Source organism: Zootoca vivipara, chromosome 8, assembly GCF_963506605.1.
Source record: "Zootoca vivipara chromosome 8, rZooViv1.1, whole genome shotgun sequence".
NCBI lineage: Eukaryota > Metazoa > Chordata > Lepidosauria > Squamata > Lacertidae > Zootoca > Zootoca vivipara.
Genome location: NC_083283.1, coordinates 83520068 through 83536651, shown reverse-complemented (window position 1 = coordinate 83536651; position 16584 = coordinate 83520068). Strand labels below are relative to the sequence as shown.

General features: G+C 41.1%; 2 protein-coding genes across 2 annotated transcripts in view; both read left to right on the top strand.

Annotated features, from left to right (window-relative positions):
• The window catches only part of LOC118079388 (uncharacterized), a 79455-nt gene extending 66652 nt beyond the window's left edge, over positions 1-12803 (top strand). The window contains exon 3 of the mRNA XM_035103551.2: positions 10034-12803. Coding sequence (XP_034959442.2) covers positions 10034-10153 — 120 coding nt within the window. The 3' untranslated portion in view covers positions 10154-12803. The remainder of the gene's footprint in view (positions 1-10033) is intronic.
• LOC118079280 (protocadherin beta-16) lies at positions 59-10034 on the top strand. The gene has a single exon (XM_060278118.1). The coding sequence runs from the start codon at positions 4831-4833 to the stop codon at positions 7495-7497; it is 2667 nt and encodes an 888-aa protein (XP_060134101.1). The 5' UTR covers positions 59-4830; the 3' UTR covers positions 7498-10034.
• Positions 12804-16584: the final 3781 nt, after the last annotated feature.

Genomic DNA, 16584 nt, shown 5'->3' with positions numbered 1-16584 from the left:
TTTCTCCGACTATAATTACTATAATTACTCTTAATTACTCTTAAGTTACTTTTCTTATCTGTTTCTTTGCATCATCCTATTTTGGTTAAATCTTTATGTTGCAGTTTGTAAATTTTAAAATGTTTCTTTTATAGCCATTTAATAATATATGTTCTTGCCTTTCTTTTTTAACCCCCCCCCCTACTCTCTTCACTTGGAGCTATTTTAGTTCCCTTGAACCTTTCTTTGATCTTCTGTTATTTTTATTTTTCAGGGCATTATTGTTTATACCTCTCTGTAGAATGGGGGGTTGGGGACCTTTTCCAGTCAAGGACCACATTGTTCTCTGGCCAACCCTCCAAGGGCAAAGTGGGTAGGACTAAAATCCAAATACGTAGGACCAAGTGACCTAGAACCCAATGATTTCTCCATTTCTCTCCTGAGCATCAGTCTTATGACCCCACCTTTTCTGAATTGCTTACAAGCTTCTCTTAAACATTAAAAACTCTTTCCTTGTTTACCAGGAAAGTGCAGTAACATCTCTCTCAATCCTAGAACTGTGCCAGGAATTCAGAATTTTTTAAAAAGTGTTTCAGTTCTTCCAAACGGTCAATATCTAAAATTTAACTGGTTAACCTCACTGCCTACTTGATATCAAAGAACATATCCAATTTATATCTCGTTAATGAAGAAGCTGACCACATTCAATAACCTGATATGAAAAGGAAAATATTAAATTTAGGTATTAAGATATAAAGGAAGTTTCTAGATTACACTTACTTTTTAACCAGATTAATTTATGAATTAATGCTATGTTTCTGTAATCAATTTAAGCTTCTGCATGTTACTAGCAGTGCTTGGAAAGTTCTACTTTATCCTGTCCAAAAAGGGATTAGTTCTAGTTCCAGTTTGTCCCTTTACAAAATGAATTTCTCCAGTTCAAGTCCCAATTCGGTCTCAACATAAGTTTTCAGCATTCATGATGTCACAAGCTGCTGTTCTTAAGTAAAAGGTTCAAAAGTATATCACACAGGTAATAAGTTGCCTGATAGACAGAATGCCGAAGAGTGAAGCTTTATCAATAACTGTATTTCCATAAAAGAAAAGGCTTGCCCTAATCAATATTTGCAAGATAGACATATACTAAAGGTGCTAGCCATCATTTGCTTTATTCCCACGGCTATACCTCTCACTGCAGGCTGTTCCTGTTGAAAGAAAGCAAAGATACAGAGAATGTCTCCGATTCCTTCCTTTTGATTACCTTAGCAATAGTGATTATGTAACAAAGTGACCTTAGCAATTGCAGCACCTCCATATTTGCCTAATAAACCCTAGAACATTCCCTTAACATTTTGCTTTCTAAATATATTTATAGATGACCAAGTTGCTGACTTCTTTAAAAGAAACACACAAAAAACAAAGCTAGCAGACTGAGACTCAGGACTTTAAGCAGTTCTTCTCCAACTCCAGACACCTTGTTAATGACACAAACAAGGGTGTGAAAATCTCACCCAAATCACCCATGAACACATCAGAATTTGTGCTTCATGCAGAGCCAACATACAGCTCTAGTGGTTAGTCATTCTCTCTTAATTTTTTAAGTAGTTTTTTGGGGGGTAGTGTTCCAGTCTCATATACCTCTAGCATGTTTGAATCTAGATAGCACATGCTAGAGTAAGCTGTCCTGCCAAGGTTTGCCTACATCATCACTGCTCACCTTGAGAGGAAATGGGTCAATAAGCCTTTGTTGTAAGGAGGTCATTCTACCCTCATGGTTTTAACCAGCCTTTTTTGTTTCATACCAGAACAGAGGCTCAAACTAGTGTGTGTTTTCTACCAATATTTAGAAATATTTAGAAACTTTTACCTTTTATAGCTAAGCAATGTTTTAACTGATTGTGCATCTTTTCTGGCTGCTGTATGGAAAAACACATGAATCTGACCTCTGAAGAGTTTTGCTAGTAAACCATGTTATGACTTGCAAAACATGGTTGATATACTAGGGAAATGGGATACAGTGAAAAGAACTTTGAAAATTGGACATTTGGGGACTTACTCGAAGGGCACATTTTAAGGTTTTCCTTAAATTTCCATGTTTTTCTCTGCTGCTGCTTGTGTGATGTTAAATCTCTGCTGAGGTTCTCTCACCAAACAGTGCTTGCCTAAAACTGGGGTCTTGGCTTCTAGGATTCCAACATTTTTAAAGGATGTTTAGCTGTTTCTGAAAAGTAGATGTGGTACAGGCATTCTCCTGGGCAACCTCCCCCAGAATGCTTTACTCTGCAAAAGGACCCGACCCCTTCTGAGAGCAAAATAAAGTACAGTGGTACCTCGCTAGACGAAATTAATTCATTCCACGAGTCGTTTTGTGTTGCGATAATTTCGTCTTGCAAAGTGCGATTTCCCATAGGAATGCACTGAAATTCAATCAATGCATTCCTGGGGGGGGGATGCAAAAAAAGGCACCGACTCACCCACCATGGCCGCTCCAGAAGTTTTTAAGGCTCTGGGGAGGGGAAAGCAGGAGGAGGGCCAGGGAGAGGCTCCCTCCCTCCTTCCCCAGAAGCAGCTCGCAGACTGGACGTGGGCGGATGGAGCAATCCTGGGCCGGCCCGAAGGTGAGGAGAAAGCGTGTGGCGGCACTGAGGGGGCCAATTCTGGGCCAGCAACGGCAGCGGGCGGTAGCGGATCCCCAAGGGCGAGCGCGGCATGGCAGCGAGGGCAAGGGACTTTACTGTAATGCGTCCCTATTCGTCCTGCGAAGCACAGCCATATAAAACTTCGTTTTGCAAGACGCCTCGCACAATGCAAAACGCTGTCGTCTTGCGAGTTTTTCGTTGCGCGAGGCATTCATCTTGCGGGGTACCACTGTAGAAGTAGAAGCCTTTAGCTTCCTATACGATGAACCTGGGGTCACTTTGACACCTGCCCCATGACAATTTAAAATTCAATTGAAAGCTCTCCCAAGGCAATGGTGGTAACCCATGGAGGCTCATTCTGACCATTACCAATGGCTCCCAGGTGGTCTTTTTGAAGAATCAGTGCTATGATGTGTTTAGAACAGCACACTGCAGCATAATGCCCCCTTTTCTGATAATGTCTGACTGTCTTCTCGCTGTAGGGTGACTTTCCACACTAAGGGCAGTCTTTGGGTTACCTGCTGTATTCCTTCCCTTTGCTCCCTTTGCCAGGTTAACATCACATGAGTTAGTTTGTAGTGTCTAGGCTGCATCCTCCTGCTGACTCCCAAGATTTCTTTCTTTGACCACCCTGCTTGTGAGAGTGGAATTAGACTGGCTCAAAAATTACTTTGCAATGAGGTAAAAAGTGCTTCCCTAGCTCTTCTTTGTCTGTTTTAAAGCTGTTTCATCTGAACTTTTGTGAGTCTTCTTGAGAGGATTATATTCCCTATTGCTTGCTCCATAGTGCACAAAAGAGTGTTTACTTGTTGTTCCTGTGGCCAGATGTCTGGAAGAACCTTTGGAATCTGCTTATCTAAAGTGGCCAGCCTTCAGGGTGCTGGAAATCAAATTATCCGTGCAATGTGGAAATCAACCAGGGATGGAGTAGCCCTGTTCAATGGGGTCATAGATGGCTTGGACTCACCTTTATGGGTCATTGTAGGACTCTCTTAGTTCCAGGTCTCTCCTCTCCCTCTGTTTTCTTTCCTCCTTTTCTGGAGTGATACCATGTCTGTAGCTGCACCAACAGAGCCTTCCTTCAGGTACTCTCTGTTTCAAGGCCTCTCTTTTGCCTGTTATTTGGAGAGATAAACACTGTGGCTGCAGTAGCTGGGCCTCCTAGTATTCACTGAGTGTTAACCTGTGACTACCTTTCAGGGGACTGCAGGGAACATAAAAAGTCTCCATTCTGACACCATGTGGGATTAACAGGGCACCAGGTAAAGCATGACTAACTTAATTTTCCTGCTTCAGACCCCTAACCTCCTTTGCACGGTGCCACCCAGGTATACAGCTAACACCACCATATCTATTGGGACTGGTAGAGCAGAAGGCAGGGAGACCAACAGTAGGTGGAGCCAGAACTAATGATAGCAAGATCCAAACTCCATTCTGAGGTCTGCAAGGGCAACACTGAAACTAAGTGGGGAGAACCTGAGGAGCAATGCCACCTCCAGAACTGGTAGTACAGTGGTACCTCAGTTTACAAACACAATTGGTTCCAGAAGTCTGTACATAACCTGAAGCTTACTTAACCTGAAGCGAACTTTCCCATTGAAAGTAATGGAAAGTGGATTAATCCGTTCCAGATGGTCCATGGAGTACTTAAACGGAAGCGTACTTAACCTGAAGCAAACTTTCCCATTGAAAGTAATGGAAAGTGGATTAATCCGTTCCAGACGGGTCTGCAGAGTACTTAAACTGAAAATACTCAAACCGAGGCGTACTTAAACCAAGGTATGACTGTATGTAAGCATCAAGACAGAGGTGGATGGGGCAGTACCCCATTTGCCTTAACATGCCAGCCTCCATTATTGGCAATTGTTTGTATTTTTCACATATTGTCTCATTAATGTGTGAAATGTATCCAGAGGTTAGTTTACATTATCTGGCTTTAGTTGAGTGATGGCCTGAACTGTGTGCAAAATTCCATGTTCATATAATGAATTTGTATATACATTCCATACCTTCCAGTTAATATTGGGTCAATGTTATTTATGCACCTTCACTAGACAGGCTCACATTAACTGCAAACCCCAAGATCTGAATCCATATCTTTCTCTGTAAGGAACTTTGTATGGAGATTAATAGTAAAGGGTGGGGACCAGTTAACTGACAAAGATTGCAGTTATATGTATTTCAAACACAAGATGGTGCCATTGCACAGCACATGTTCTTAGAGAAAAGATTGTTTGGAAAGCATAGACAAGGGCAAAACAATCTGGAAGCAAAAGGGATACAGCTCTTCATTGCAACAAAAATCAGGAGGAGGGAGACAGTGGTATGCATTTTCAGGAATAAATACAGCAAAGGGATACAGCTAAGTACAACAACATATTTTTCTGTTCTTCAATCTGTCTTGAGTGAATCTGGAACAATGGAAATGAATAACAGGAACAGGCAAGTGACATTTTTCTTTCTGTCTCTCTGCATGTATGGGGCAATATGCAATTCCATCCAATATTCAGTGCCAGAGGAAAGGAAAGCAGGGTCCCTGGTGGCTAATGTGCTGAAAGATTTGAAAGTGGATGCAAAGAACCTTTCTGATCGGAGAGCCCGGCTGGTTTCTAAGAGCACCAATCAGTATTTCCAGCTGGATCCTCATTCTGGCAACATGATATTAAAGGAAAAAATAGATCGAGAGGCTCTCTGTGGTCAGAATGACCATTGTGTTCTGCTCTCTGAAATTGTTCTAGAAGATCCATTGAAGCTATATAGAATTGAAGTTCAAATAGAGGATGTGAATGATAATTCCCCCAAATTCTCTAAAGATCAATTTATTTTTGAAATACCTGAGCAAACTCACATAAATACTGTATTCCCTTTGGAGAGAGCTCAAGATTCAGACAAAGGAGAAAATACTGTTCAGAATTACACACTTAGTCCTAATAAATATTTTAGGCTGGATGTGCAAAGTCACAGTGATGGTACTAAATATGCAGACCTAGTATTGGAGAAACCATTAGACCGTGAGGTGGAAGCACAGGTTTTCCTAATCCTTTCAGCTGTTGATGGAGGAATACCCCGCAAAACTGGAACAGCACAAATCATCATAGACGTTCTGGACATCAATGATAATGCTCCTCTATTTAATAAATCCATGTACCATGAAAAACTGATGGAAAACAGCCCATTGGAAACATTAGTCACAAGAGTTGAAGCCAGAGACAAGGATATTGGTTCCAATGCTGACATCACTTACTCATTCAGCCAAGTGCCAGAAAATGTGCAGAGATCATTCAGGTTAAATAAAAATACTGGGGAACTTACTATCTCAGGTATAATTGATTATGAAGAAAACACAAATTATGAGATGAAGATCAGAGCCACAGATGGAGGGGGCCTTTCTGCTTACTGTAAAGTCATTGTAGAGATTGAGGATGAGAACGACAATGCTCCAGAGATATCAATTGCATCCATCACCAGTCCCTTACCTGAGGATTCTCCCCCAGACACAGTGGTGGCCCTCTTTAGTGTCACAGACGTGGACTCTGGAGAAAGTGGCAGAACTGCCTGCACCACTGAAGTAAACCTGCCATTTGTGCTCAAACCCACAGAGAACAACTATTACCAGCTGGTGACCCAACAGCCACTGGACAGAGAAAAAGTCAGTGAATATAACATTACTATCACAGCCACAGACCAAGGCTCTCCCAGACTCACTTCCACAAGAATACTTCATGTTCAAATCTCAGATGTCAATGACAACCCTCCAGTGTTTGAAAAGCCATTCTATGAAATGCAGTTAAGAGAAAACAATATTCCTGGTCTTCTGATCAATTCGGTCCATGCTGTTGATCTGGACACAGCGCAGAATGCCAAAGTGACCTACTCGCTTTTGCCTGGGAAGGTCAATGATGGCCCCACATCCGCTTACATCTCCATCAACTCTGAAACGGGGAACCTGTATGCCATTCGGTCTCTGGATTATGAGGAAGTAAAAGATTTCCATGTGACAGTGAGAGCTGTGGATTCAGGTTCCCCTCCACTGAGCTCAGAAGTTACAATCTGTGTTCAGGTTGTGGATGAAAACGACAATGCCCCCTTCATCCTCTACCCTCTCCAGAATGGCACTTCCCCCTCGAATGACCTGGTTCCCCGAGGGGCAGAGACTGGCTACCTGGTCACCAAGGTGGTGGCTGTGGACAGGGATTCTGCTCAGAACTCTTGGCTTTCCTATCAGCTGCTGAAGGCCACAGAACCGGGTCTGTTCACGGTGGGGGCCCAGAATGGAGAAGTGACCACCCTGAGGCCAGTCAATAACCGAGACAGCTTCAAGCAGAATCTGATTGTGGTTGTCCAAGACAACGGCCACCCTCCCCAGTCCACCTCTGCCACGCTCAGAATCCTTCTAGTGGACGGCTTCTCTGACCCTTATCTGAAAAGTGTGGCTCTCCCAAAGGAGGAAACAGCGGAGGAGGAAGACCCCAACCTGACTATGTATTTGATCATCTGCTTGGCTGCCATCTCAAGTATTTTTCTCATTTCTGTAGTGGCATTTGTTGTAATCAAGTTGCAGAAACGTGAAAAGTTCATAGCAACCTACAACTCTGCAGCCGATTTCCCTGTGGGACCAGATTCCCAGGAGAACCCTGCGAATCCTGGTGCTGGATCTCTATCCCAGGCTTACAATTACGAGGTGTGCTTAGCTGGTGGGTCTCTGAACAGCGAGTTCCGGTTTCTCAGGCCCCTATTTCCTGTTTTCTCTGTGGAGCCTCCTAACACTCAGCAGAATCCAAGGAGTTCCAATGTATCTGAGGAAGTCCCCAGACATGCAGGTGAAAGTCAACATGTGGTTCAGGTGAGAACACTGCTGGGAATTCCCCCCCCCCCATAATTTTTAAGGATGGGATTCAACAAAGTGCTAAATGGGGTGTGCTTGTGTGGATTGAGGTTCACTCACACAATGAATGAATGAATAAATCTTCATTTGTGTCAGCCATCGGCCATAGCAATAAAACACCAATGCAATACAGTGGTACTTGGGGTTACGAACACCTCGGGTTACAAACACTTCGGGTTACAAACTCCACTAACCTGGACGTAGTACCTCAGTTTGCAAACTTTGCCCCAGGATGAGAACAAAATTTGGGCACCGGCAGCATTGCTGCAGCAGGAACCCCCATTAGCAAAAGCGCACCTCAGGTTAAGAACAATCCAGAACAAATTAAGTTTGTAACCCAAGGTACCACTGTATACAAAGAATAGAAATGAAATATCAATTATATAAAATACATTTTAGGGTTTTGAATCAATAGTCAAAACACTCACACAATATACTTCCCTCCTTTTGTTGTACTGCACATTCCCCAAACGTTCAGACCAGATTTAATATTACATATATGGGAAAGACAAAACCAGTTAACATGCCATTTGTGAAAATGGATTGCAGTATTTCATTGCAGATTCTTCAATTATATTGCCTTTCCATTGACTACCAAACTTCATTAATCACATTGACCAGAAATTCATTCTTTCCACTTCTGAAAATAACTCTGGGTTAGGGTATTTTACCTAAGGGAAGCCTTTCTGAAATGAGAGAATGCTTTAAGTTGGAGGTTTGATTTGCAAATCAATTGGGCTTTTGCTATATATGGCTTAAATAGGGTAGTAAATTGAGAATCCAATATATTCATTACTACATAGTAAATATTATTTCAGAGAAATGTAAGACAGATTGTGAATTAATGAAACTGGAATGCATTATTGGTAGTGAGACATTTTTTTAATGAATATATTCTGAATGCTCTGTGTAAATTATGTTCTTTCTAAAGGGGAGGAGAATATACGGTGAAGGGAAGAATGATAATTATGGGGAGTTATTGAAGGTATGTCATTCCTTGGTGTGAATATGGGGATTAGAACAATACTATAAATCTTCTGGAAGGAAGTCCCAATTTCCAACAGGAATAGAAGACTAAAATTGGCTGAACAGAAACTGGGTAAGAGAACCATTTGGGAAACAAAAGATCATCATCATCATTCTTTATTCGACCGTCAGTCAGCAAAGGGAAACAAAAGATATATATTTTTAAAAATGGTGAGAGTTATGAAGCTAAAAACTAATTATTCAAGTATGGTGTAAGACTCATAAGAATCATGAAGACAATTATGAGGAGTCATTTGTTTGGTGCTAAGGTGCGCAGTAACTAGAGCTGTAACTTCACATCTTTCATTCAGCCATTTAAACTCAATGAGCGATACTGGAGAAAGTAGAGGCATATAATGTATAGAGATAGAATGAAAGTTGAAACTTCATCTAGATAAGACGGAAGTACTGTCGGCCAGGGAATCATATGATCCAAGATCATAATTTGTTTGGGATGGCTTTGTGCTCCTCTCTCTTAAGAACCAGATGGGCTATTTGGGAAGAAGCTCCTGGATCTCCAGGTGGCAGTCTGAGCAGGAGAACCTCTTCATTAACTCTGACCAGTGTGCCAGCTGTGCCCGTTCTGGCAACAGTAACCCACACCAAAGTAATATCCACATTAGACTGCTATAATGTGAATTAAGCTGAGTCTGTCTTTGCAGAGCACTTGAAGACTTCAGTTGGTCCACAGAAAGCTGCCTTATACTAAGCCAGACCATTGGTCCCTCTAGCCCAACATTGCAAACACTTTTTAGGGTTTCAGGAAGGAATCATTCTCTGCCATAGCGGTCAAAATATGGCTGATAATATATCATTACGGTACTTGCATGCCTTAAGGGTTGTGTCCTCTCATGCATATTTGCCTGCACATCTAGATCAACTGCTATGCTCCATTTCCCTCCACCATCTAAGCCAAACCTTGGCTTAGCTGTAGATGATTTTTTGTAGTGATTGTTGGTAAGTAATTGTGGCAAAAGGCTCTTAGCTGGTGTATTTATTTTGAGCTGGGCTGCTCTCCTGATTTTGGATTTTATTCTTGTTTTATTGAAAATGCTGTGAGCTGCCTCGTAGAAAAGTAGGGTACAGATTGTGTAAAACAAGCTAACAACTATTTGTGTGGCTCTAATGAAGGAAAGAAGGCTTGGAAATGGAGGTTATTAGCAAACATAAATGCTACAAAGCTGCTGCTGGACAAAATGTATAATTGTTTTTGGTATAATGAGTTCCCTGTTATGATCTCAGGCATTGTCTTGAGTTCGTTCAAGCTGAAAAGAAACTGGATTGTCACCAAACTCATAGTACTACCATCCATGGCACTACAACTTTGTTGTATCACACAGTTCATATTTTGGGTTTTCAGAAAATGTTTGCTATGTTCCTGTCTGGTAAGCATGGCATTTCATTACACTCTTCTTACTGCAGCTTAATGCATTGGCAGCATTTATCTAATGAAAACCACACCAGCTTTCAGAAAATTACAATGCATTTTTTATGTCCTTTGCAGGCTAGAGCATCTCTCTCTGAAGACTCTGCTCCCAGATCTGGAGCCCCGGGTTGCACTGTTAATCAGGCAACTGGGGCAAATATGAACTGTGGTCAAAATGACTGGCTTACCTATCAATAGATGAGGACGACCAACTCCATCCATCATTCTTTCTCTGAAGACAAATAACCAAATGATCAAGTCTCATGGAAGAAACTTGACCCCTGGCCTGAAAAAAAAATGGGTCCTCTGCCTAAAAGAGAAAGATACCAGGAAACTCTTGTGCAAGCAAAATAGAAAGCAACAGAAATGCTCTTGTGCTGTTCTCATTCATTTCGATGGAGCTTATGTAGGAGAATGTGTAGCTGGATTGTCCACATACATTGACCTAGTAGACAATTATATTTATGCTTTGTAGGATTTTACAATAGCCCACTGCTCTTTTGATCTAGCTTGTTAAAGAAATGTAGGTGACTTTGTTGCATGCTCATTGTTGTGATTATTCCTTAGTTTATTTTTATGCTAGCTTTGCTGCTTTCCTTCAAATATTTTCAATTCTGTTTGCTGGTTGTAATGCAGCTGTTACTAGTATCCAGTAGCTTCATTTGAAGACCTAGAGAAACACATGAATGAGTATAATCAGTAAGGGGGGAAAAGCCTGGACATAGTCCACTGGGACATTGAAAGGAATGGGAGCTTTGTAAGAGAATATTTCTCCCATTTATTTCAGTGAAGCTTGCACATGGGACTTCCATTTCTCAGTGGATCTACACTTTATTTTCTAGTCATAGTTACACTGTGTGTGCACTTTCCTGTCTAAATGCTCAATTCTACCGTTTCCTGTAGTTGTATTTGTGTTAGCAACTTCTCTTTCATTGGCCTAGTTTGCACATAACACTAAACCAGGATTCCTCAAACTTGGCCCTCCAGATGTTTTTGGCCTACAATTCCCATGACCCCTAGCTAGCAGGACCAGTGGTCAGGGATGATGGGAAATGTAGTCTCAAAACATCTGGAGGGCCGAGTTTGAGGAAGCCTGCACTAAACTAAATCAAGATGGTCAGATGATTATTATATCACAGAACAGTTAAAAGCACAAGCAAGAGCAGCCGAGCCTAGAGAACAGTTTGAAGTTTTTGCCACGCGTCACCTGCAGCTCTGTAGCTTTTGGGGGAGGTCCAGGCTGGCCTGTAGCACTTACACTGTGGTTAATACTAAGATTTATAAACCAGCTACAAATTTTGGTTAATGAACCATAGTTAAACTATTGAGTTGGGTTCACACATAACAGTCAGCTGCAGTTTAATGAACCATAAATTAATAAACCATAGCCTAGTGTTCTGTGCAAACCAGGCTGTTGTGTCCACATACACACACTGCATGTGTGCACACACATACATGCACAAATATTTTCTCTGAAATTTAACTATTCCTGTTTTCCTACAATTTACCCACAATCTGCGACCAGTGTTAGAAACTGAGATATGAAAGCTAGGAGCTAAAAGGCACCTTAAACCTAGGTTATGGGTGCAACAATGAAATGTCTAGGCATGCTTTTTTATAGGAAGAATATAAAACTGAAAATGAATGAACTGCAGCTGAAATATTATGTTCATTTTTCACATGGTCTAGTCCTTCCCCTGCCCACCCCCCTAATATTCTTAAGAGGGTCTCTTCTCCAGTCTTCAGAGAGTAGCTGGAAGTGGGGAGGCAGAAAAGGGTTCTCTTTTCCTTCCACTCTGCAGTTTTAATCTGAAATCTTAGTCACAGAACTGCGCCCAGAGCTCAGAAACTGCTTGTGCTAATGAAATTCCCTGTCGCAAAATACGCCTAGAACAATGGGAGTTTCGAACACTGTCTGCACCTGATGCTGAGAATTTTTTTTGCCAGCTAATCAGCAATGGAAGAATGAAGCAATGGAAGAATGAAGCATACTGTATTTGAAATGCTGTATTTAACCTATGCTAAATCACATTTTTTAAAGCTGGCCTTTAATGTTGGTTTATTTATGGTGTTTGGAACTATTCCTGTGGTAACTAGATGGACTTAACACCAAATTGATTCCAATCTCCAATCTCTACAGTGACAGGGACAGTTTAGTGTTAAACCCAGATGTCAGCCTATGGTAAACTGCTACTGTAAACACTCTAAAAAAGGAATTATAGACTATATTATAACAGTGTGGTTTCACAGTTATGTGGTTGTGTAGTTGTGCAGTTTGGAATAGAATTTTCAGTAAACCTTTGTGTTTTGGGAATTGTATTATATTCTTACAAGGACAAAAATTCACAATAGTAAAGCATTTTGAAGTCTGTGGATGAAAGGAAGTGGCAAGTAGTATTATAGTGAAACAGGAGGTTAGATAGGAAAGAGTGCAATTTATATACAACTGGAATCAGCAGGGAAACATGCTAGTTTTAAGATACAGAATGCACATATTTCTATTTATGCACTGTTAATGTCATCTTTTTGTTACGAGAAGATTAAAAAAAGATGCTGTGTACTTTTACATATTGTTTGCTAGATTTGAGTATCATTTTTGTATGTTCATACAATAATAAAACCACTTTCTAAAAATTATGGATGGAAATGCTTTGTCAAACAGGATCCCTGGGGTGGGGCAGCAAGCATCAGCGAGGCAGATGCCAAGGCCGCAAACCCCAGCCTGTTTTACAGACCTGGCATGGGCCAGAGGGACGAAATTCTCCTGATCTGCTTTACCAACCTATTGTGGTTGTAATACTTTGGAGACATTTCCTTATAAGAAACATTGGGAGAGGAGTTTAGAGGATACCTGGAGAATGAAGGCATCCTGTCAATTTCCCTCTTTATATTTCAGCTTCACTATATTAACTACTTGTATTAGTAACTGCTGGGACACTTTATAACTTACCCTGCTGCCTACACACACACACACACACACACACACACACACACACACACACACACCACTTTATTAAATAATAAAAAGCACAAAATTACAAGTGCACAGAGTAAGAGAAGACACAAAAAAGAAGGAAGTGAAAAGCCTTCAAACATTTGAAGACGGCTATCATCCTTTTTTTTAAAAAAAATATTATTATTAGTTTTAACAACAAATTTTAACATAATCACTGATGAAATAATCACAAAATATATTCCCAATTACCCCCTCCCCCGTGACTTCCCCAACTTCCCCTTCTGGCTTATAATGCATTCACTTCTCCTGCTTATTATCTTATTCCCTAATATAATAAAGTTAACATTATATATTATTATATTCTTTACATTTATATTACACCTGCGAAAAGGGCAAAAATGTATAGAAGCTCTAATAAGTGTTGGAAATGTAAAGAAAGGGAAGACACGTTCTTTCACATGTGGTGGAATTGTAAAATAATTAAAAATTATTGGGATATGATTTATAATGAAATGGAAAGAATGTTTAAGATAACCTTTGTTAAAAGACCAGAAGCTTTCTTATTAGGCATTTCAGGTCAAGATTTGCCAAAAGACACGAAGAAATTATTTATGTATACTACAACAGTGGCTAGAACTCTACTAGCTCAAAGGTGGAAAAGCGATGAAATGCCAAAGAAAGAACAATGGCAAGAAAAACTGATGGAATATGCTGAAATGGTGAAGCCGACTGAAAGAAATAACGATAAAGACAATAGAGACTTGAAAAAAGACTGGGAATCTTTTATGGTGTACCTACAGAAACAATGTAAGGAAATGAACTCACCTGTTGATGTAGACTCCCCTTGTCAACCACAGGTTAAGAGATGTGCCAATTCTTACATAAACAAGGAAGTATTCACTACCTTAACATTTAACCCTTAGGATATTTGCTGGGTTTCCAAGTTAATTCCATAATCCCCTCCAATGAAGAGACAGGTAAAAATATACATTCCCATACTAATAAAATTTGCAGCAGTCCATATAAGTAAGGATCATGCAATCGGTCTAGGAAAGCAAAGTCTATTTCATTTTCTGATTTGATGTGATTTTTTTTTATTAAAGCAATTTTCCAGACACACCTATGAGTTTAGGAATATACCCTCCAGAGTCCACCATTTGTGTTCTGCTTCCAAGTATGTAGCCACTAGTAGGAGTATTAGATCTTTAAACCACACATCTTGATTAGGACCATCAGAAAAGTTCAACACAGCTAAAACTGGTGTGTTAACCTGTGGTAAGTATAATCTCCGAGAATACACTTGACGAAAAGATTTGTTCCATTGGGCACTGCCATCACATATGAAGGTAATTCCCAAGTTCGCCAGATAATCTCCAGCAATGTGAGCTTGCTGTGTTAATTATTCTGAAAAGTTTCATGGGAGTAAGACACCATTTAGGTATCAGTTTTAAAGAATTTCTCATATATGGACTGACAAAAAGCAAAAAGTTTCTTTCACCCACAATTTCATCATCTGTGGCTGCAATGCCTAGTTCACATAGTCTTGGTTCTCAACAAAAACATCGTATTTCCCACAAAACCGCAGGTTGCCTGGGCTGCTATCCCCAGATCTAACAGGAAGTGCATTAATTGATTATACTGAAACCAGTTTTTATTGCACTTCTGGGGTCTGTTTCTCAAAGGGATTTAGCTGTAATACGTTCCAGATTTTGAGAGCCACCTGCAGGGAAGGGTTTGAAAATTGTAAGGAAATTCGTTCTCTTGGGAGAAATGAATTGCTCTGTAAGATGGGTGCAGTAACTCTATGCCTACACAAGGTTTGCCATCTTCATTATTGATTAAGGAACATAAATGTCTAATCTGAACTGCATCCAAGTAAGGGCTGTAAATGTGGAATCTACAGAATCTGATTATTGACTCTGGGCTTCTTACCCCCATGTAATATATTTACTGAGCATAGTTGTCCAGATCTTAAGTTGTTTGGGAGAGATTGAGGTTGGCAAGTTCTGGAACAGGAACAGGAATTTTGACAATAACATTATTCTGACAATTGCTAGGTGTCCAAGTCAATATATATTCTATTTTGTCCAATTCCTGAGCTCCTATTGCCTTTGATTCAACAAGGGGCTTAACTACTCTTCTTTAAATATGATTTCACCTTTTTGGGGCACTACACAAATCCTGATATACCAGATATGCCAGCAAATGTTTGGGTATTTCTGACTTTTATCAGGATTTGAATTGTGCCCCAAGAAGGTTAAATATCAACCCTGTCTTCTTCCCTTGTTTTGGGGGAACTAAAATTCATTTTCTTTCTGAGAGGCGCGGCTGAGGCTGCCCCAGGCGCGCCTCCGCTGTTCAGCGGCTTCAGGCCGCTCTCCGGAGGTGCGTGGGCCTGGGGCCGCCTCCGTCGCACGCAGGAGCGTTGCAACAGGGGGCGGGCAGCGCCCCCTGGCCCAGGGCCGGCCCTACGGCAGGCTGGGTGGTGCCGCGCTGGGAAACGGGGCGGGGGGAAGGCGCCAGAGGGATCCGTCGCACCACGGTGCCAGGGCGCCGGGCATGTTTAAGATGGCCCTGCTGACACTCTAACCACAACACCACACTGGCTCTCAGAGAACAAATAGTAATACATAGGCAGGATTAGTGTTAGGGCAATCCTATACATAAAAACCTGGTGTGGAGTTAAGCTGGGGTAAAGTATGCCAGAGCCAAACTCCATTCTGAAGCATGTCTAAGCCTGGTGGAGGGAAAACAAGCCTCGAAAATGGATTTGGGTTACATCACCCTCCTTGCCAACCTACTTTGCTAACCTGGGTTATCTGACCCTACTCAATGAGCTTAGGATCCAGCCTAAGTCCTCCCCCCAGCTCCTCCCCCACCATGCCCTTTCCATGCCCACTTTCCAGGACTTAAACCAGCTTAAGATCTGTCTGGCTTGGCTCAGCTGCCTGGGTCCCAGCTGGCCCTGGAAGGGGGAGATACACCAGCATATATTCGTCTGAGCTGAGGATGGGGAGTTATACCAGGGTAGCCTGGTTGCACCAAGAACCTCTTGGCTCAGCCAGAGATGTGCTGGATTCTAACCCCACTAATCCCCATGGATCATGCAATATAATCACTCACTTTAGAATCTTTCTTTATGAAGTCCATTCATGCATTGTAGAACACTTAAAAATTCACTGTTTTACTAAACATACTCCCCTTCTACAACTGATAATGAAAATAGAAAATTAAAAAAGATTATAGTTCAAAATCTGTCCCCTCTCACGTGCTTTCTCCCAGTATTATATATGGATTTATTGCATGCTCGGTGTTTATTTTCAATACTCTAAGGCAAGCTAGCTAGATCAGTGGGGTATAAATAATAAAATTATTATTATTATTACTGATATGAAATAGGAACAATGGGGAAACATATTCAGAGGGATAGTCATGCTAGCTTGTTAGCTTGTTGTAGAAAGAAACAACAGTTTTGTGGCCCCTTCATTATGGTTTTGTGGCCCAGTTCATCAGATGTAAGAAAACATACCTACCTTGCACATCATAGGCATGAAATTGGGAGATAGATCAGAACAATTAATATAACAGCACCTTTCCATAGGTTGACCTAAAAATTGTAAAGCAATTTGGTACACAGGACTAGTTGCTATTTGATGTTCCTTAGGAATAATAG

What these genes read in the sequence shown, in the direction of transcription:
- LOC118079280 (XM_060278118.1), top strand. Translation starts at nt 4,831, where the DNA reads ATGTTCTTAGAGAAAAGATTGTTTGGAAAGCATAGACAAGGGCAAAAC.